The sequence below is a fragment of the Geospiza fortis genome, unplaced genomic scaffold (assembly GCF_000277835.1).
Source record: "Geospiza fortis unplaced genomic scaffold, GeoFor_1.0 scaffold13, whole genome shotgun sequence".
Lineage (NCBI taxonomy): Eukaryota > Metazoa > Chordata > Aves > Passeriformes > Thraupidae > Geospiza > Geospiza fortis.
In genome coordinates, this window is record NW_005054384.1 from 629,976 (window position 1) to 650,194 (window position 20,219).

Sequence of the window (20,219 nt, forward strand, 5' to 3'; positions counted from 1 at the left end):
ATGCCCAGCAGTTCCTTCAATAATCCTTGTTTTGAGGAGATGAAGTACATTTGTGTTGGTTTCATTTCCTTTTAATTTCCTTTATCATCTTAATCAGAATTGTGTTTTGTAACAGAAGAAATCTAGATACCTTTCCTGCCATCTCAGTTCAGCTTAATTTTTACTCTGAAGAAGCTGTTAGAAAAACATGTTCATGTCGAACTCTGGAAAGGACAAGGGTCTTCATCTTCTATTTGAAAGAAGTCTCTCATTAAAAAAAAACAAACAACAAAACAAAACAAATTCCAAACCACCTCAGACAGGGCAATTTGAATTTCTATAATAAAATGAACATAATTTTTTTTAAATACTGCACTGCTGAGTTTTTATGCTTTTTTCTTAAAACTGAATATTATACACATATATCCAGAATGCATAATCCTAGTGTTGTGCATCATCTGAAAGGATAACAGATACTGGTATTGAGAGCCAGTTGAACTGGTGAGTAGGGTATCAGTCATCTTAGTGTCCCATTCTTACTGATTAATGGGGGCAAAGAATAGTGCAACAAAAATATAAGAAATAATCATGTCAAATATTTTGAGATCCCTGTGTTCATGCTGCTGTAGAGTTATGTGGGTGTGCCCAAAGCCTCTGAAAGATCCCTAGCTTTGAACTTGAGTTTTTTTGATTCCTCTTGACTCCTCATCTTGGCCTGTTCCTTGTATCTGTGCACTGTGATCTTGCACCTCTTCTGCCTCTGAGTTGAGGTTAATTGTAAGAACCTCAAAAACCCCAACACTTTTAAAATTCAAACACTTTTAAACTTCTAGCACCATGACACATCCCTGGTGAAGTGTTAACAAGTATCAGTGTTAACTGTTCAGCACAGATCAACACTACTATAACCTTGTTGTAGGAAGTCAGCTGAGACTCCATGTTCTTCATGCAGGAAAAGCCAATTCTTTATTCACACAACTCATTTTATAGAGTTTTTACAGGCCTTGTGTGCAACTTTAATTGGTTAATAGCTTTCTTGCCAATTACTCTATTGGTTAGTAAGAGATATTTTAGTTGTCTGTCAAATATCTCTATTCTTGAATTGTTTACATATTTTCTTCACTGATTCTCATGGGACAGATTTAGTGTTTATGCAGGTGCTAGTTGTTTTTCTCCCCTGGAATTGGTTGTTGTGTTAACAAACTACTCATACCAAGATTGTTTTTGCATGGGAACTTGCAAAGTACTTATCTGCACTTAGAAGAAGTGACAGGCCAGCTATTAATTTAGCAAAGCAGGCCTGATCTTTTGAGGCCTGCTCTGCTAAATTCTTTCATAATATATTCTAAATATAAAAAATAAATAAATTCTAAATTCTTTTATGAATTTATTTCATAATTTCTCTACCTGTCTGTGACATAACCTGCTCTGCTATATTCTTTTATTATATTTTCTAAATACAATAAATAATAAATATATTCTAAATTCTTTTATAAATTCTTTTATACATTTTCTTTTATAATTTCTCTATCTGTCTGTGACATAACCTGTCTGCCACAGTCTTGGGCTCCTTTGTTAATCAGCTGGAACATCTTAGATTTATCAGATTATGGGCGTTTTTAGGTCCTGTCTGGTTTTAGTAGTCAGTCTCAGTGTGATGCCACCATGAATTTAGTACAAATCTCAATTTCAGCTTACTTTGCCTATTCATCTTCCTCCACCTTTGCACACTAATGTGTGATTTCTGGTAATAGCAGTGCAGGATATTTACAGAAAAGAAAACCAGGTTGATGGGGGAAGAGACTGGAGAGGGAAGGAGGCATTAGGAGTTGAGTATGAGCAGTAGCAGAGCCTTCATCTCCCTTGTGCAGCTGGGAAACAGCATTCCAGTCTGCACAGTGAATAGATGTGCAGTGCAGTTGCCTCAATTAAAATTCAGTAAAACAAATATTTTTCTCCTGTGTCATAATAAAGCTTTTTCAGATGCTAATGACTTCAGTTCATGCCAGCTTCCCGACCTTGGCGAGGTGCTGCATATGAACGAAGCCCAGAGGGCCACTTGCATGCTCTGTGAGAATAAATTTAGAGTTTAAAAGTTCAACTGCATGTTGTTTAGGTAAACAAAAACATAATGTCAGAAGGAAGTGTCTAGAACTGTATAAAGTGAAGGAGGTGGATTCACAGTCTTGCATCTTCCAGAGCAGTTTTAGGTTAAGGCTGAGCATTCAGTTTAAAGGTTTCTAAAGAGGAATGGGAGTAGGAAATGAGGGAGGAAGATCTCTCTGTGTTAAATTTGGTATCAGAGGGAGAGTTTGACATGGAAAGGGCTTTGAGTTTATCATTTTAAACATGTTTGTAATGCTCTACTGCTGGGTGGAGGTGTTTGTTTCTGTCCTGCCTCAAAGCTAAGTGTGAACTTCTAAAGAGACCGTCTAGTGCAGTGTCCCTGTTCAAGAATGTGTATGAGTTTGCTCTTTGCATGTGGATGCATATCCCTTGAAGCTGTTTATGATGTTGTGTCTTTCCACCTCTGGGGTAGCAAGTTCTGGACCTCTTCTGCTTCTCTGCCTGAACCCTGTGCTGGGAAAAAAGTGGGGCTTAAGAAAACACTGCAGTGGTGTTCTGTGAAATTCTGTTAGATTAATTCTACATGTGAAATTCTCTTAGTCTAACTCAATTAGACTGTGGGTTTTTGCTTAGCAGATTAAGTGCTTCCTTTTTAGTGCATTTTATTGTGCATTGTCTTCTCAGAAATGAAGTGTATAGTCCCTGGTGCATTTGGACTTGAAGACTCAGACCTTTTCTGTGGACACATGAATTCTGTTCTAGCTGCAAAGTAGTATTGGTAATGCTTTCTGTATTTATTTATTCACACTCTTTTTTTTTTCTTTTTTTTTTTAAGGTCTTGGTGCCCCTGGTTCTGTTACAACAATTTCTGATGGAGCTGACCAGAAGGGGCCAGGAACCACTGAGTGCCCTTGTGAACTTTGGGGTGACATATCTAGAAGATTATTCTGCAGATTATATCATTGAACAAGGAGGATGGGTAAGAAGACCTCATTTCTAAGTGTGATCTTAGTAGGAGTGAAAGCAAAGAGGGGTTGCTAGAAGTAAGCAGATGCAAGGAGGAATGACTCAGAAAAAGAAATTTAAAAAATGATCAGGAGGTCAGGACCAGAAAGGGATCTTGGGCAGTCATCTCTTTCTTTTCTCTGCCCCAAGGCAGAACTGACTTTCAGCCATTCATTTCTGATGCTGATATTAAAGACCTGAGTGATTGGACTCCACAATTTCCCCAGGCAGTCTGTTCCAGTTCTTTGCACGGTTTGTTGGATTGCTGTTGAAATTGAAGAGGTGCTCAGGTGTCAGATAACAATTAATTTTCATACAGTGTGTGTTAAGGTGCTAATTTGTTGCAGTATGGTGAGCTTTGTGCTGCCCTTTTAATATACATGGAGCATTGCATTTGGAAGCAGAAACCTGTAACAAGAGGTTATATGCCCAAAAACTCCTCTTTTTAATGGTATTTTCATCCTCTGGTGACTGCTGGAAAAGGTATTTGGGTTTTTTCCTCCTCTTAAGTTTCAGAGAGTTTCTTAGCAGATAGGTAATTGGGGAGCACTTCATACAGAAATGTCAATAGGTATTAATTAATTTTTATAATAAGTGATAAGATAGCTAATGCATATTAGAGTTTATAGCTGTAGAGGAACATGCATAGAATAAGCAATCAGGATTTCTTTGTGCTGCATTTTTCCTTGTAGAAATCTTTAATTCATGGTGAGCAGTGTTCCTGAGTCATGGCATGCTGAGAAAGTTTCATTTAAAAATGTTTCAGAAAGGCAGCTCACAGCTGATGAGCTGGGTCTTGAAGGCTGAGCCTAAGATTACTGTGTTTGGGAAGAATGCCAGATTTGAATGGAATTAATCTGGGATTTGTGAAATGGCTCCAGCAAGCTGATTTATTCTAAAAAGAAAAGCTGTTCAGGAAAACCCAGTGATAAAAAAGTACTCGCAGGAAAAATCTCTTTCAGAAGCTTCTTGTATTTCAAGAGTTTACCTGAGGGGTTTTTTGGAAGAGTAGCTTGTTCCAGAATTTCTGCCCATCTGCACCTTCTTTACCTGTTCCCTTCCTGGCAGTTGTGGAGAGCCTCTCAAGGCCCGTGGGAGGGATTGTTTGTCTCTAATGGACAGAAGCACTAACAGCACACAGCCAAATGACCTTGGGTCGTTTGATAAATGCACTCATATCTCAAAAGTATTTTCATCCCAGGGCAGGCCCTTACTTGCAGCTTTTACACAGATCAATGTTAGTACTTCTGTGCTTTTCTGCCTTGTTTTTTGACCTCCAGAAGGGCTGTGCTGTGTTCTCCAGCCCATTTTTGAGGCCTGCTGTAAACACACTTCACAGAGCTCAAAGCTTCTGAAAACAAGCAGCTTTCCAGCACAGCTGTGCTTGGTGTCTGGCTGGCTGTGCAGGGATGGACAGATCTGGGAGGGGGTGTCCAGTGAGCTCCCAGCCTGTCTGTGCACATCCAGCCAGGCAGAAAATCAGACTGACACAGGCAGGGCAGCAAACAAGGCAGAGCTATTTTTGAAACAGCACAAGAGGCGAGGAAAGAGACTAGGTGATGAAAATCCTTTCCAGATGAATTAATGTTGCTGCACTAATCTTTGTGAGTTGCTCTGGGCGTGGGCTTGGGGACCCACTGGACATGTGGCTTTTTGTGGAGGAAGGGGAATATATGGTTATATTTTATTTTTTCCTCCCTGTAAGGAAAAGGTTCATTTTCAGCCTGTGGTGTATTTCTGTGTTTGTTCCTAGTCTATGGGATGGCAGTGCTAGGAGCAGGGCATGGGGCCAGGATGGGAGGGGTTGTGTTCTGAGAAGGGCCAGGAAGAGCCTGGCAGGCTGGTAGCCACAGGGAAGTGTTGGAGTGTTTGCATTTTTTAAGATAAGCATCTGCCATGGGGGCTCTGTGTGCTGGATCAAGTTGACAGTAATTTGCTTGAGCCATAAGGGCAATGTGTAAACCTGGGAGTCTCCAGTGACTCATGTTGCTGTGACAGTAAGAGGTTCCATTTTTGTGTTATTTTGGAGCTGTATGAAGTTAGGTCTTTCCTGCAGCAGCTAAGAGCTTGCTTAAAAGTGAGAAGCAAGAATAGCCTGTCTGGTTTTCTGTGGATCTGGAGCAGAGGAGAGCTTCACAGGAGCCACCTTTTCAGGGGCAGACCTGAAAAGCTCTCTGGTGCTGTCTCATCCCCTGGCACCATATGGGATCTTCCTCAGTTTTTGGATTGAAGTCAGCCTTTGCCAGGAGGGGAGTAGCCAGTCAAAGGTAAGGGGTCAGCTGAGCCCTTCCTGTGCCTCACTGCAGATCTGTGGAGTCAGAATCCCACGGGGCTGTGTCATCCATTTGCTGCATCATCCTCTGCAGCCACAGTGCAGCTGGAAGAGCTCCCAGGGTTCTGCATGTGTGCAAGACTTGGGGCTCTCCTGTGAGCTCAGGAGGCTTCTGGGTCCAGGAAAGCATCTGACTGAGGATGGTGCACAGCTAACCAGAAGCAAAATTTCCAGCTCAAGGGAATAAAGGTTTACAAACTGGGTAGCTGTGCAGCAGGTTTCAAGAAATTGGCGTGGCTTCTGGGAAATGAGAAATTTGATATCCTGGAGGATGAGAAGTTGCTTTTTTATTTTCCATGCCAGTCCCACAGAGATATGGTGCTGAGATGGTGTGTTGAAACAATGAGTGTTCCCCTCCCATTCTCCCTTCAGGTGCTAAAATTGTAATTTAGCTAACTTTTGATGACAGTGTGGGACTGGAATCTGCTGGATTGGTGAGGGAATGGCTGGCATAGTTTTATGTTCCCTCTTTTACTAATTGCTCTGATGGGTTTGGCTGCAACTCTTGCATTTACCTGTTTGACTCTTTAAGTTTTAGCATGACCTCTCTTTTGGAGCAAAAAGCATGCTGGGCATTCCACGTTCTTTAAACAGATACATGGAGGACACACATTTCTTCCTCCTGACTAGTGGGTCCACTGGTCCTACTCAGACCTCCTTCTTTTACCATGTTGAGCCATTGCAGAACAATACGCAGCTAGATTTCCAAGTGGCTTTGTTCTTTCCTTTCCTTTCCCAAAAGCAGTCAGGGCTCTACAGACACACAGTGTGTAGAGCAGGCTCTCCTCCCCTTTCCTCTTTTCCCCACCCCTTTTCTCTTCTCCCCTCCCCTTTCTCCTCTCCCCTCCCTTCTCTCCTCCTACCTCCCCTGCCTTTTTGCTCTCTCTGACTCCTCCAGGGCTGAATGCTGCTGCATCAGAAGCAATTCTTGGTCTCCTGGAAAAGTGCACAGTAAGACCAGTCTGTTGGTAAGGATTTTTTTTCCCTCTTCCTTTCCCATCCCTTCCCAAATAATTTATTTCTTCTCAAGTTCTGCAGATCCTGTTTTCCATGGTTAGATTTCATCTTTTTAGAAATATCTGGGAGTGTCTGTAAGGAGGAAAGATTGTAAGTTCTTGGAAGCTAGCTGCCTTTTTTTTCTCTGTGGTTCCCATTCCTGTTACCAGCCCCTCTGCTTTCCCCTTGTTTGAACCTGTTTATCAGAGTGCAGTTAGTAAAACCTTTTTTCTCAGTACAAACCTGGGAGTTATATTGTGACCTGTGGCAGAAATTGTCTCTACCTTCCCAGGGATCTTGTCTCATGGAGTTCAGACCTGGATTTGCATTTAACTAGTGAAGTGCCCATGTTGAAGGGAATAAAAGTAAATTTGCTTGAAATTTTTGTAGTGTTTACATTTTCCTATCTCAGCCTTAGAGGAGCTGTTTTCTCTGTGTCTCCAGTGTTGTGTCTTGGGCTTTGCAGCTGGTCTGGTTGTTTTCTTTGCTGCTGATGATTGAATAATGCACGTATTAGAGAGTGTTGACAATCAGGAGGAGAAAGAGAGTAAAGAGGCAATTGTCATCCTAGGGAGGTGAGGTAGTTTGTGCTTCACAAGATGAAAATCTGCAGCAGCCCAGGTGTCTGCCCTGGGAATGACAATGCAGAAATAGAGAGATGTGCCCTGCTGGAGGAGGAGAAGTAAGTTTAATGTGGCAGAGATGCAAGAAAAGGCAGTCTAGTTAGAGGAGTCCTAGAATGGAGTTTTCCTTTCAAAATAATTCTGCTTTATGCTTGTGTCATGGAAAACTGCAGCGAATTGTCCCTTTTTATTTATATGTAACTTCTTTGGTACAGTAATAGATTTTTTAAATTTTTAGGCACTGTGACTGAAGAAGAACATTAAATAGTAAAGGAGCAACTGGATCTCCTTTCTCTTTTCCCTTCCAACAACTTCAAATCTGAAGAAGTGGTCTAGAAATAACTGAATTTACCTCATTTTAAACCATAAGACTGAAACCTAAAGGGTGTTGCTTTGATGCTGGCTTTCTGCAGGTTGTAGGGGTTATGTTGGAAGGCAGGGATGGAAGAGGATCATTTCTGCATTCCTTGAAGGGAATGAGAGCAGCGGCTGCAATATCAGAGTGCGTTGATGTGGTTCTCTTGACCTTCTTTTCCTTTTTTTTCCTTAATAAAAAGTGCAGTCCTATTTGTAACAACTCTGCTCTCTTCTTCTTGGCTCCACCTGTCTTGACAGTTTCAGAGGGATGAGCAGAGGCACAGTAAGCGCCTGAGGGCTTTTTGGGACTTCTTTATATTTTAAAATGATTTGTTCTGGATCTGAGTGTTGTCAGAAGCTGCTTTATAATCCATTTCTCTGAAGGATTAGCTGGGTGATACTGTCAGATCTGACTTCCACGAGGGTCTGAAAAGGTTTGGTATAACTGGGCTGGGCATGGAAACAGGAGCACATGGAGCCACAGCCTGGGCACACCCAGGTGGGAGTGAAGCCATTCCTGGGCACAGGCACCCCTGCTCCAGCACACAGCTACAGATCATACAACAAACACATTTCTGGCTTGTTGTTGTGGGAAGTTTGCTTATTTCCCCGTGGGAGATGTCTTAGGATCCCTGGACATAGGCCAGTTCTTGCCTCTTGTTTTTCAGACTGGATATTAAGCACAAATCCATTTTATTTGTTCCCAGTGCTCGTTGCTGTGACACTGTTGGTGTGGGGAAGGTGGCCACAGAACCATAGAGTGTCCTGAGTTGGAAGGGACCTCCAAGGATCCCTGAGTCCAAGCCCTGAACCACACTGTGTGCATGAGAACACTGTCTAAGCACCTCTGGAATTTCATTTCTCTCTGGGATAGGTTATGTTACAAGATAGTCAGTGCCCTCACCTAAGAAACTTCCTAGCTGAGTTGAGTGTTTGAAATTTTTACCATAGCCAAGATTGCTCTCCTGGGACTGTGTTCTGCAAGCATTTCCTCTTGAGCCTCAGGATACTCTTTTTCTCAGGGATTTTATGTGGCTCTGTCTAGTTTTATGTTGAGGGGTTGAAGCTCAGGGAACATGGAGGTTTTTTCCTCTGGTGGCTCTCTCTGACCTGTACAGAATTTTTGCCTGTGTTGGACAAAATCAGGATCTGGGGGTATAGGTGGTTTGCTGGCTGTATATTTTTCAGGTGGGGTTTTTCGTCTTCGGAAATGAGTTTTGTGTGAGTTGCCTATCCATATCCATCCTTGTTTCTACTTTAGGAACTGAACCAGAGAGACCAGTTGAGCTTTTAAGAACACTTAAAACCAAACCCTAGAAGAAGCTTCAACAGCAGTTAGGCACAGCTCTTTTGCATTTTCCTGGTCTTTGGAATTTACAGGGCAGGACATTCAAAGTCTGCTCTGTTGGACACCTTAATGGGGATCTCTTCTGTTCTAATCTCATCTCTATTATAGATGCAATGTGTGTTACTACTCCTACTATTTTTGTAGAGAAAAAAGTTGCTTTTACCTTTGAGACATTCAGAATCTTGATTTGAGTATCTCTTGGCACCAGCAGCAGCTTTACATAAATCGTACTGAAATGATTGTTTTGTTAAATAAGGATTTTTTTTCCTTATGTGTAGTTAAAGGTTTTCCTCTTTAGTAAATACATACTATAGGTAATGAGCCTGTTTGTTTGTATACACTTAATAATAGACATATTGGAAAACTATGAAAGGTAATATAGACAATATAAGAGTCAGTTTCTATGTTTTGGGGGAGTTTTTGTTATGTTTGCTGTCTTTAAATCGTAATTGAAAGTTAACAGCTGTTTTTAAGTAACAGTTCTGTACTATATTATTGTAGGAGCTTTCAGACCTTTTTTTTTCATTGTTTTGTTACCATCTTGCTGCTGTCCAGTGTGGCTCACCCTGTAGCATACTGGCTGTAGCCTCTCCTGAGGGCAGGTGTGCCACATTTGTTAACAGTGCTTCCTGTCACTTGTAGAGGCATTGTGGAGCATTCCTGGGTCAAACCCCATAGGCTGAGGACAGTGATTGATTTCTGTAGCTGATCTTTTCCCCACGACTGCCTCATGGGATGTGGCCTTTCTTGCTGTGTGCTAACCAAGCAGGGAAATGTGCAGTTCTCTGTCTCCTAAGGTGTGCCAAATCTTCCCTCAAGTGGCAGTGGTTGGGATTAGGAGAGGCAGGCACTGCAGTGAGAGACTCCAGCTTCTCTACCATGCCTGATGTAGTTCTCTAAATGTGCTGGATGAGGAAAAGCACTCCCAAGTTTGCAAGTTTCCAACCACAAATATGAAAAAGAGCAACCCTGATGTTTCTGGTTTGAAGCAGTATACTGTCTATTTACAATAAACAAAGCAGATAAAGAAATGCTTACATACATTCCTTACTTACTATTAAATCTAAAGTGTAGGGCTTACATAAGGCCTCCTCAGGTTATTAAAAATCCTTCCACATGTTCCATCCTGTCCTGAAATAATCTGCCTGTTGGAGCTTTGCTTCTGGGTCACATCTGTAGATGAATCAAGAGAATTGTCCTAAATGTCATTCAGTTTTTATCGCAGCTGCTTTAAAAAGAAAAAAAAAACCACCAAAGTGCAAACCTCAACTGAACCAGCACAAAATCCCAGCTTTATCCGCTTGACTTTACATATTAAATCTTAATTCAGCTCAAGAAATATTAATCCTGTATCCTAAATAATGCCTATTACTGTCTGGATTTTCAATTAAAGCTTCATAAGCTTTTAACGAAAAAGCGCTGGAATTTGCACTGTGTCAGCTCTGCCCCAGCCTTCCCAGCCAGGGAGATCTGTCTCTCCAAGCCTGGGGAGTTGTGGCCCTGAGGCACTGACACGGAAGGTAAATTGTCTGTAAAGACAGAAAGGAATCAGCCAGGCTGCATAAGGCTCTGATTTATAGGGAGCCAGCAGCTGGTAACTCTTTTGAGGTCAGCACAGTTTGCGTGAGAAAAGGAACAATAAAACTCTGGAGTCCCTTTGGCCCTCCTGTGAAGGCAGGCTGTGGTGTAGTGTTGCTACACTTACTAACAAGATATTTGAAATTAGGAGGATGGCCCGTGTTCCTTGTGTAACCATCCATTCATTTCCTTACCCTCTGCAAAGCAGTTTATCTTGTATGTTACCCTCTGGATGTGCCCAGATCTTGCCTGTATTTTGTGAGAAGCAAATCTCCAGTGTGAGTATGTATTTAGAAGTATCAGCATGGTTGTAATTTCAGGGCAGTCTCTGTCCCCACTGTCCCCACGACTACAGGTGGCTCCATTCTCCCCTCTGTGGGCTGCTGAGTCATGGCTCAAAGCCTCTTGGCTTTCACCAGTGCACAGTGTGTGACTTCAGGAGAATTCAGGCCATCTCAGTGTAGCCCTTGTTGGTGTTTTTTTTTTTTGCTACAATCACCAGAGCTCACAAATCCTCAGCAGCACAGTGTGGTTTTGGAGTATTCTTGTATATGCCTCATGCTGAGTGAGTCAGTGCATGTGTGCACTTCCACGGGAATGTTAAGAGCAGAGCTGCTATCAGTGGTGTGTGTCCCTGTTCTTTCTTCCAATGTCACATCACAGACATGGTCTAGTGTGTTGTGATGCAGTGTGGACAGGAGATAAATTCATTCTGATCTGTGGGAGTGGAGGGCTGAACAGAGAGGAGGATAGTACAGAGGTTCATGAGACTGCACGTTTTACCCCTAATTATTTTGTTGTTTAATTGCAGTTTTTCTAGGTCTGTATCACCTGTGGAAATAAAAAAATTACTTTGATTGTAGGTGTCTGTTAGTGGCCTATATTCCAGTGAAAGTATTTCCTACTTAACAACATCCAGGGCAAAACCTGCTGGTCAAAGGAGTGAGTGTACAATCTTTTCAGTGTCTCCTGCTGTGCCAGTGAGGAGAGGCACAGGAGGCTGGGAGGGAGCATGGCCAGGGCAATTGGCCTGAACTGGCCAAAGGGATATTCCAGGCCATGGAACTAGAGCCCAGTACATGAACTGGGCTGATTGCAGGGAATCAGTATTTTAGACTTGCAATTTCTCTAGCTGAAACCATTGTCAAATTTTTAGGATGCCTACAGATTTTTCCTAGCTAAATAAAAGCAAGCAAACCTTGTCACCATCTCTGGGGGTCTGTGATTGGTTGTTTGTTTCAACTTCAGTTGTGTAGCCAAAGTTACGATGGCAGGTTTTGAAAGTGAACTTGTTGAAGAATACCTAAAATTGTAGTAAAATACTAGAATTATTGTAGATTCTAACTTGCTGGTACAAAGTAGAAATTCAGGCTTCACATAGCACTGGAAATGGGATAAAATTAATATAAGAGGAACGCTGTCAGATGAAAACAGACAAGCAATAGAGAGCACTTGCACAGAAAGGAGTGGGGAATGGTATTCAGCTGGGATCGTGTAGTTGCATTTCCTTTCTTTTTCTTTGTTCCATTGCAGTTTGGTTTCAGACTTCAGTTTGTCAGGTTAATAATGACCATGTGGTGTTTTTTGGTGATGTCATGGTGATAAAATCAGGGAAAGGAGGAGCTCCCAGCAAAGCTCATGTAAGGGGTTCCATTCTCTGGACACATCAGCTGGACCAGCTGGGTTCTGTAATCCCTACTGAAATGTAGGTCAGGCAGCTGCTGCTCCTGCAGATGCCCTCTCAACTTTCTTCCAGCTCACCAAGTTTCCAGGTGTCCTGTTATGTTCTGTCCCATATAGGAGGGAATGCTGAAGGAATCACTCATGTGTTGTGTCCTCCTTTTTGTTTGTAGGGAACAGTCTTCACTTTGGAATCCGAAGAGGAAGAGTATCCCGGGCTCATTGCAGAGGACAGCAATGACATCTACATCCTGACCAGTGACAACTCAGGGCAGGTGAGCCCCCCAGAGTCCCCCACGGTGACCACGTCGTGGCAGTCGGAGGGCCTGCCCGTCTCCCTGTCAGCCAGTCAGAGCTGGCACACAGAGAGCCTGCCAGTGTCCCTGGGACCTGAGTCCTGGCAGCAGGTGGCCATGGATCCTGAAGAGGTCAAAAGCCTGGACAGCAACGGAGGAGCTGAAGAGAGGAGTGAGAACAACTCTTCCAACTCTGACATTGTTCACGTGGAGAAGGAAGAGATACCAGAGGGGATTGAGGAAGCAGTGGTGCCAGCTGGTGCTGCAGAGACCATACAGGCAGCCTTTCCAGAAACCTCTGCTTCTTTACAGGAAATAAAACCTGAAATTGCTGCTGCTGAAAAAGCACATCCCTCTGCACTTCTGCGTACAAAACAGGAGGAAAAGGGAAAAGCAGCTGAAGAGCTTGTAGAACCTGAAATCCCCATGTTAAGTAAACCTATCCCAAAGTTAGCCCCATCAGAAGAAAAGGCTGCACCAGAACCTGAGAAAATACTGCTTCCAGGGGAAAAAAAAGCGGGGAAAGAGGGCCATTTGGAAGAAATAGAAGAGAAGTCCTCAGCTGCAGAGGAGAAGCCTATCCTGTTGCCAGAAGGGAAATCTATACTGCTGTACGGCGGGGCTGCTGCGGTCGCTATATTGGCCGTGGCAGTCGGAGTAGCGCTGGCGCTTAGGAAAAAGTAACAGAGCTCTCTTGAGGAGGAGGGAGGAGAGAAGAGAGCACATCCAATTTTTGTAGTTGTGTTACCTAAAGGTTGAGCTGCCTGCTGTTTAATTGGACATTTGAGTAACTCAGTGGTGATGAGGTGAGGTTGTTCAATAAGCCTCCAGCTACGGACAATCATGTTTTTAGTAGAATTGGGGCGGGGACTGGTTTTTCGTGATTAAAGTACAGGGGTATTTTTAAAAAAAAAAACAAAAAAAATCTGCAAATTTAAGAACTTAAAGTGCAGGTGCTGAAGAAAGGGGTGCTCATACTCTAGGAACTGGAACAAAAAATCCCCAGGGGAAGGGGAGAGCCAGCTGCTGCCAGCCCCTGGAGATTTTGGCTTCTCAGATTGACCGCTATTGCAGCTGTGCTGTCTTGTCACTTCCCATTGTGCCCCCGAGCCCCTCCTAACAAACATTAGTCAACCTGAGTCCTGTAGCGAGAGGCTGGTGTCCCTTTTGTCTCAGCTTCCTCTCAGGTACAGCACTGCTCCTCATAACCTTCCAGGTTCCTCCTAAGCCCCAGTGGGACAGTGCTTATTCTTACCTCTTGGCTCACACTGGTTTTGGCCCCTAACGTTTACTGGAGCCCCATCCTGTGAAGATGCTGCCTCTCTATAGCTTATCTCTGAGCATCCTGGTGTTGCTGGGGCAGAGGTGCTGCCCAGGAGGGTGGGAGGGACACTGCTGTTTGCTGGTTTGAGAATCCATTTGCTCTGCTCCTGCCCAGCCCACTTTACTGCAAACCCTTCAGTTACCAGAGGTACAAAATTGATGCTGGACACGGTGCCCTTGGGATCACTACTCTCATATCTGGGGTATATTCAGCAAAAATACAGCAAACCCGTGTGGAAGCAAGGCCAGTGCCTCAAGTGCAATTCAGATATTAAATGCTCTGCTGTCCTGTGTCACGCTGCAGTCTGCATTGTCTTTCCCAAGTTAAGCACAGAGTGTATTTAGTCCTAACTTGGTCTTGCCTGTGACAGAATCCCAGATATATAAAGCAATGGATTCTAGTAACTGAGCAAAAGAGCATTAAACATCTCTATCTGCTTGTTCCTGACCTGGCCCGGAGTGCTGTTCAGTGCGACTTCTTCTGCAACTGTGAATCTGTAATTGCCTCAACTTACAGGTTCACAAATCATGAGCAATTAACTTTGGCAAAAAAAGGAAATCCCCCTTCCTGCAGTCACAACACTTGAGGTGTGTGTGGAGAAGCTTCTCGAGTATTGCCCTGCTCCTTAGTGGGATCCAGCTGCAAGTGTTCCTCTTTCAGCACATTTGTGTGTCTGTCCTTGTCCAGCTGCAGCTCCATGGGCAACACCTTGGGCTTCCCAGGCAGAACTGATGGATCTCTGAGGGTTGGTGCTGGCACTGTGGCTTAGACCAGATGGAGGCAGGTGAAAGGGAACTTGTGATAATGTAAAAAACAAAACATGAGCTTCTGGGGGAGTCTTCTCAAAGCACAAAGACAAGGTACTTTTATTTCAAAATAACCATATCCAGAGTACATCTCCTGATGAGCCTGTTTCTTAAGGGATCTCAGAATGAAGAGATCTTAGCATATTCTCTATTTTAGGATATTCTTGCTGCATTTTCCTATCCCAGGATGCTGGAAAGTTAGTCAGAATGTGTCAGATTCTGAGGAATTATTTTTGTGTAAGCTTTTGTGAAATGGATTTTCTAGAAAACTTACTGGATTTTGAACTGTGTGTGTGTGTGAAGTTGACTACTAAGAGGAAGGGTTGTGTGTATACTGCAGCTGTGGACTGAACTTGGAGCTCTGGAGTTCTGGACTGTACTGTTGATCACTGATTGCTTTTCTTCCATGTACAAAACATAGCAAGTTGGCCTTATCAGAAAAAAAAAAACAAAACCCAAATCTTTTATCAATTGCAAAATGAAATTGACTTTTTTTTTTGCCATTTTCTGGTGTCCTGTTGGTACTCATTGCTGTGCTGTGTCCCAGCAGGGGTCATTGGGACCTTGTCATGCCACAGGGGCTCTCTGATGTCTGCCTTCCCACCAGGGCAGTTCCCCCTCCTAGCCCCTTGCAGGAGCTTCCCCCACGTGGAGGAGAGATATCTTCATCTCCGTCTGTCATGGACATGCAGGAACAGCTTTGCTTCATTTCACATGTCGTGTTTATCAGGGAGTGGTACAGTCTCTGAGGTGGCAAGGGCAGCTTTATTTATTGCTTGGTCAGTTGGGGCAGGGCTGCCCCTCTCTGTGCTTGGCTGAAGGCTTTGGGTTCCTCTCTGGGCACAAACTGTTCTTAACCTACATCCCCTCCTTTCTGAAGGCAGTGAACCTGCTTTTGGTACAGCCCCACCTCTAGGCACCCTGCAGGTTACTCTGAGGCAGAGATGGAGTCTGTGGACACTGGATAACTTGTGTACCAGGAGGGTGGAGCTGGTGTTACTTCATCTTCTCTGTGGATGGTGTGGTTTCAGTAGTAGTGTGGAGATGGGTAGAGGACAAACAATAAATCCAAACTGGCAAGGGAAGAAGTTAAAAACTTATTGCCACAAGGAGCCCAGTGGGGCATGAAATAAAAAGCATCCACGCACAGCAGTGAGATGGCAAGCAGTGGTAAGGAAAATAAATGACTGTGTCAGGCATTTTTGTGGTCAGGCAGAAGCTTTGAGTATCTGGTGTGTTGCTGCATTTCATGGAGCATCAGTTGCACTGTGTTTTGGTTGCTTGGTCCTTTCTTTATAATGTTCTTTTCCTTCTGGGGTCTTTTAGATTTGGCAAATCAGTGAGAATTTGAACTGACCAGATGTTCAGAAAATGTATTGTATGAGTCTCTTTCCTCTGGGAGCGCTCCACTAGTTAAAAAGGTCAGCTGTGGGGTAGAATTCTGCAGAGCTTGGCGTCCTGTGGTCAGAGCTGGGGCAGGCCTGTCACCAAAGGGAGGTAAGCTCAGATGGCAGTGCTCCTACAGACCTGAGTGAGAGGCTGCTCTGTTAAGAGGTGAGAATTAGAAAATGGAAGTTTTCTTCCCCCATCTTCAGGTATATTACAGTAACCTTAAACTGCAGGCTTCAGTTACCCTGAAAGGAGTGATGCAGCCTCTCCTTAGTGGATCTCTCCGAGCTGGCAGAGGGAAGGCAGGAGCTATACACTTGCAAAAGGGCATATAGAATTACTTTCACTTGTGTTGCTCATCCCCTTCTCAGAAGTGCCTCAATATCTGTCCTCTAGTGGCCTGTACTTTAACAAAATATCTACCTTAGACCCATTCTGTCTTCACTTTATCCTTAGCATACCCTAAAGCTGAGATGCTAAAACAGCAGAGGGCTGGATCTGTGAAAAAAGTGGGAAATACTTAGGGAACTGCAGTGGGCAGCATGCTCAATAAGGAACTGTCAAGGGAAAGGCTTTCAAGGTAAGGTGCAACTTAAATTCAGCTGTGCTTAATTCTAAGCTCTGCTTAGTTGGGCATTGTGGCTGGGAGCTGGGCAAGGACTTTCTTCAGCCGACAGTGCAGGAACAAGAGGCTGAGAGCAAAGACAGAATTCTGTGTTGCCCAAAAGCCCAAAGTGCAGATGCAGGGCCGTGTCCCAGCCAGTTGCAGCTCGTGTGCTGGGTGGAGCCTGGTGGGCTCCTGAGGCCCTTGAGCTGTGGGGCAAAGTCAGCACTACAGGAATCCATCCTTGCTGTTTGTGAAGGCTTCATTTTTCACTCTGGCTGTGCTCAGGCAGCTGCAGCTCAAGTGCCAGGTGGAAGCTGCAGTGCTGAGTGCTCCTACACAGGACAAGTTTGCTGCCAGAATCCCATTTCCTTCCTTCCCCCATAGCCCTTGATCACAGCTAGGCTAAAACTTTGGACTGGATTTTTAAACTAATCAATGCTTTCTAGTGGCCACAAATGAAAAGTTTAATTAGTACTAAGCAAGCAAGCTACTGAAGTTTGGTCTTCTGTCATTTTAATGATTGTAGAAGATAAAATAATCAGAGATTATAAAACTTCCCTATATTCAATGTCAGTTACAGGGTTATGGCAGTACTGGCAAAGCCCTAGTAAAGTAGATGTTGCTATTCTGGGAAAAACAAGAAATGCTTCTGGCTCTGCAGTCACTAAGCCAGAGCAAGTTCCTGTTACAGGGTTTCAGAATGTAATTACTAGAATATTTTGTTGTGAAATGGGGGACTGGGGTGGAGAGGTGCACATGGCTGGCCCAGGTGTGATGCCTACAGGCAGCAGAAAGCCCAAGCCTTCAGTAGAATGTCATATTTCGGGCTCTGTGTCTGCTCTTGTTGGAGCACAATGGAAGAAAGTGTTTCCCAGTGAAAAATTCCTGGTTAGTATATTTATTGATGATCTGGATGAGGAGATCAAGTTAACATTAGCAGATTTGCAGAGGACACCAAGTTGGGTGCAAGTGTGTGTCTGCTGGAGGGTAGGAGGCCTCTGGGAGGGACCTGCACAGGCTGGATCCATAAGCTGAGTTCAGAGATAGAAGTTCAACAAAACCAAGTGCCAGGTCCTACACTTTGGGCACAAACCCCTGCAGTGCTGCAGGCTGGGGACAGAGTGGCTGGACAGTGGCCAGGCAGGAAGGGACCTGGGTTATGACTGACAGCAGCTGAACATGAGCCAGAAGAGTGCCCAGGTGGCCAAGAAGGCCAATGGCCTGGATCAGGAAAGGTGCTGGCAGCAGGAGCAGGGCAGTGATTCTTCCCCTGTACTGGGCACGGTGAGGCTGCACCTCGAGTGCTGTGCCCAGTCCTGGGCCCCCCAGTTCAGGAGGGATGTTGAAGGGCAGCAAGGCTGGTGAGGGGTCTGGAACACAAGTTCTGCAAGGAGCAGCTGAGGGAGCTGGGAGTGCTCAGCCTGGAGAGGAGGAGGCTCAGGGGAGGCCCTGTCACTCCACAGGTACCTGAAAGGAGGGAGGAGCCAGGTGGGATCAGGCTCTTCTCCAAGGCAACAGCAACAGGACAGGATGACACAGCCTTAAGCTGTGCCAGGGGAGGTTTAGTTTAGACATTGGGAAGAAGTTCTTCACAAAAAGGGTGATTGAACATTGGAGTGGGCTGCAGGGAGCTGGTGGAGTCACTGTCCCTGGAGGTGATTGAAGAGGCTGGATGTGGCACTCAGTGCTATGGTCTGGTTGGCAAGGCGGTGTTTGGTCATGGATTGGAGTTGATCTCAAAGGTCTTTTCCAAACCTAGGTGATTCTGTGGAAGATGGAGGGGTGAGGCACAATATCTGCTCTACCTAATGAGGGCAAAAGCTTTGGCTTGGACTGCTTAATTTCAGAATGAGGAAGGTTGCAAGAACAGTATTACTTTGACTTAATGGATGTACTTGTGCTTAAGAGTGCAAGCTCTGTATTGCCATAAGAAAAAGAAAGGAAGGGGGGTGTTTATAAAATTTAAGCTAGCACTACTTGACTCAGGTAGAGAAGCTCTCAGGCCCAGAGGGAGCAGGGAATTCAGGGCCAGGTCTAGGCAACAGAATTCAGTTTGTGTCTGGTACAGTGAAGGTACCTGACCAGGACTTGGCTTGGAAGGGGCAGTAGTGTTAAGTCCAGAGGAACCACAACACACCACTCAGCTCCACCTCCTTAAGTTAAATAATTTTATCTTTTTTTTTTCTACTTAGAGCTGACCTTCTCTCAGTCTCTTGGGTAGGCTGACTTGCTTCCTCCAAGCTAGAGGTCTGTGGTGATGCTGTAGAAGTGGGGGAACTCCCGTTGGCTTCTAGTGGAAGCTGCTTTTGATCTCCCTGCGGTATCTGCAGGGCAGGCAAAGGACACGATCAATGTGGACACAACAAACTGCAGAGGATGCATCTTACTGCTATACCTTTAGGGGCTTTGCCCTCAGTTTTAACTTGCAGGATAAGCTTTTATTCAACTGTAAACCTAAAAACCCACTCAGACCAAAAGAATGCCACTTGATTTGTTAAGTAGTAAAGACTAATGGGACTGACTCTGAAGCTGCAGGTTAGGGGATCTCTTCTGCTGGGTGTAAGCAAATAGTGACAGACTTGCAGGGACTTTGGATTCTGTTCTCAAGAGGCCTGCCTGGGGGAAGAGACCCTGACTGGTCCTCAGGTCACCCGTTATCCCAGGAACTCGTCACACTGTTCCTTCCAATGTGCAAGTGCAGCCCTTTGGGGAAAACTGTCGAAAGCTTCTTGTGCCATTTGGTTAATAAAAGTGTTTCCACCTTGACAGGAAAGTTCTTTCCAGCTTCATTGTTCAATATTCAGTTCAAGTGAAGGGGTATGTACATTTTTCCCTCTGCTAATGGGACACTGCTGTAAGACCATGCCCCCAGGCTGCACTTTAATAAATGGTACAGTTTTCAAAAACAATGTGTAGACTACTTCTGTGCTTCCACTCTCCCCTTGTTTTAGTGCAGGCACCAGGAGAAAAGGTGGTCTTACGTACAGGAAACTTGATTATTCAAGGCACAGGGACAGGACCAGAGTGTCTCTACTGCTGGCAGCTGCATCAGAAGCCATGGTGAAGTAGAAGAATACCATGAGTACTTGCACAAAAAATTTTCAGGTGGAGAGTGAAAGTCTGCAGAGCTGTAGTAGCCATCAGGAATGAAATTTTTATTTAAGTTAAAAAAACCCTACAAAATATTTACATACTTGGAAAAATCCTGAGGCAGCTGGATCACAGGTGACACATTTGTCACCTTGTCTAATTATGTATCAAACAACCTGAGTCCAAGTTTGTTCGGCCTGAGACTACAAAATATGCTACTTTTTCTTAAGCATATTCAGGTTGCATTCTCAAAAAACTTTCCCTGTGCCTACCTCACCCTTTTCTTTACATTTTTTTCTGTCAGTTTTATTTTTCAAGGAAACAGAGGAGGATGGTGATTGATACTGAAGTATCCTGGTGTCACCCTTCTCTGGGCACACCCCACCCTAGCCCTCAGGGATCTGTTCCCTCTTGCTTCCAGCTTCTCATCAAAATAAACCTGATTCCCACCCACCCTCGCTGATGAACCACCCATTCCATAGCCTGAGGCCTTCCTGGGAACAACATTCAGCACGGCTCAGCTGCAGGAGCAGGGCTGGGAAGTGAATAACTAAAGCAAAATACTACAGATGCTTAGAAAAACCACAGAGGACAGGCCCTGTGCCCACTGGGCCTGTGGAGGCACAAGGCAGGCTCTGCACAAAATCTGCTGCTGCTAAATTAAAAAATACTGTGAAAGGAAAGAGGCAGGCACTACTCCCTACAGGTACTGGCAGAGCTGGCAGGCAGCTCACACTACTAT

At 44.4% G+C, this 20,219-nt stretch overlaps 1 protein-coding gene across 1 annotated transcript in view; it reads left to right on the forward strand.

Moving 5' to 3' along the window:
* BCL2L13 (BCL2 like 13) overlaps nt 1-19,293 on the forward strand; it is a 31,835-nt gene extending 12,542 nt beyond the window's left edge. The window contains exons 5-6 of the mRNA XM_005425289.2: nt 2,882-3,025; nt 12,139-19,293. Coding sequence (XP_005425346.1) covers nt 2,882-3,025; nt 12,139-12,945 — 951 coding nt within the window. The 3' untranslated portion in view covers nt 12,946-19,293. The remainder of the gene's footprint in view (nt 1-2,881; nt 3,026-12,138) is intronic.
* The last annotated feature ends 926 nt before the right edge of the window (nt 19,294-20,219 follow it).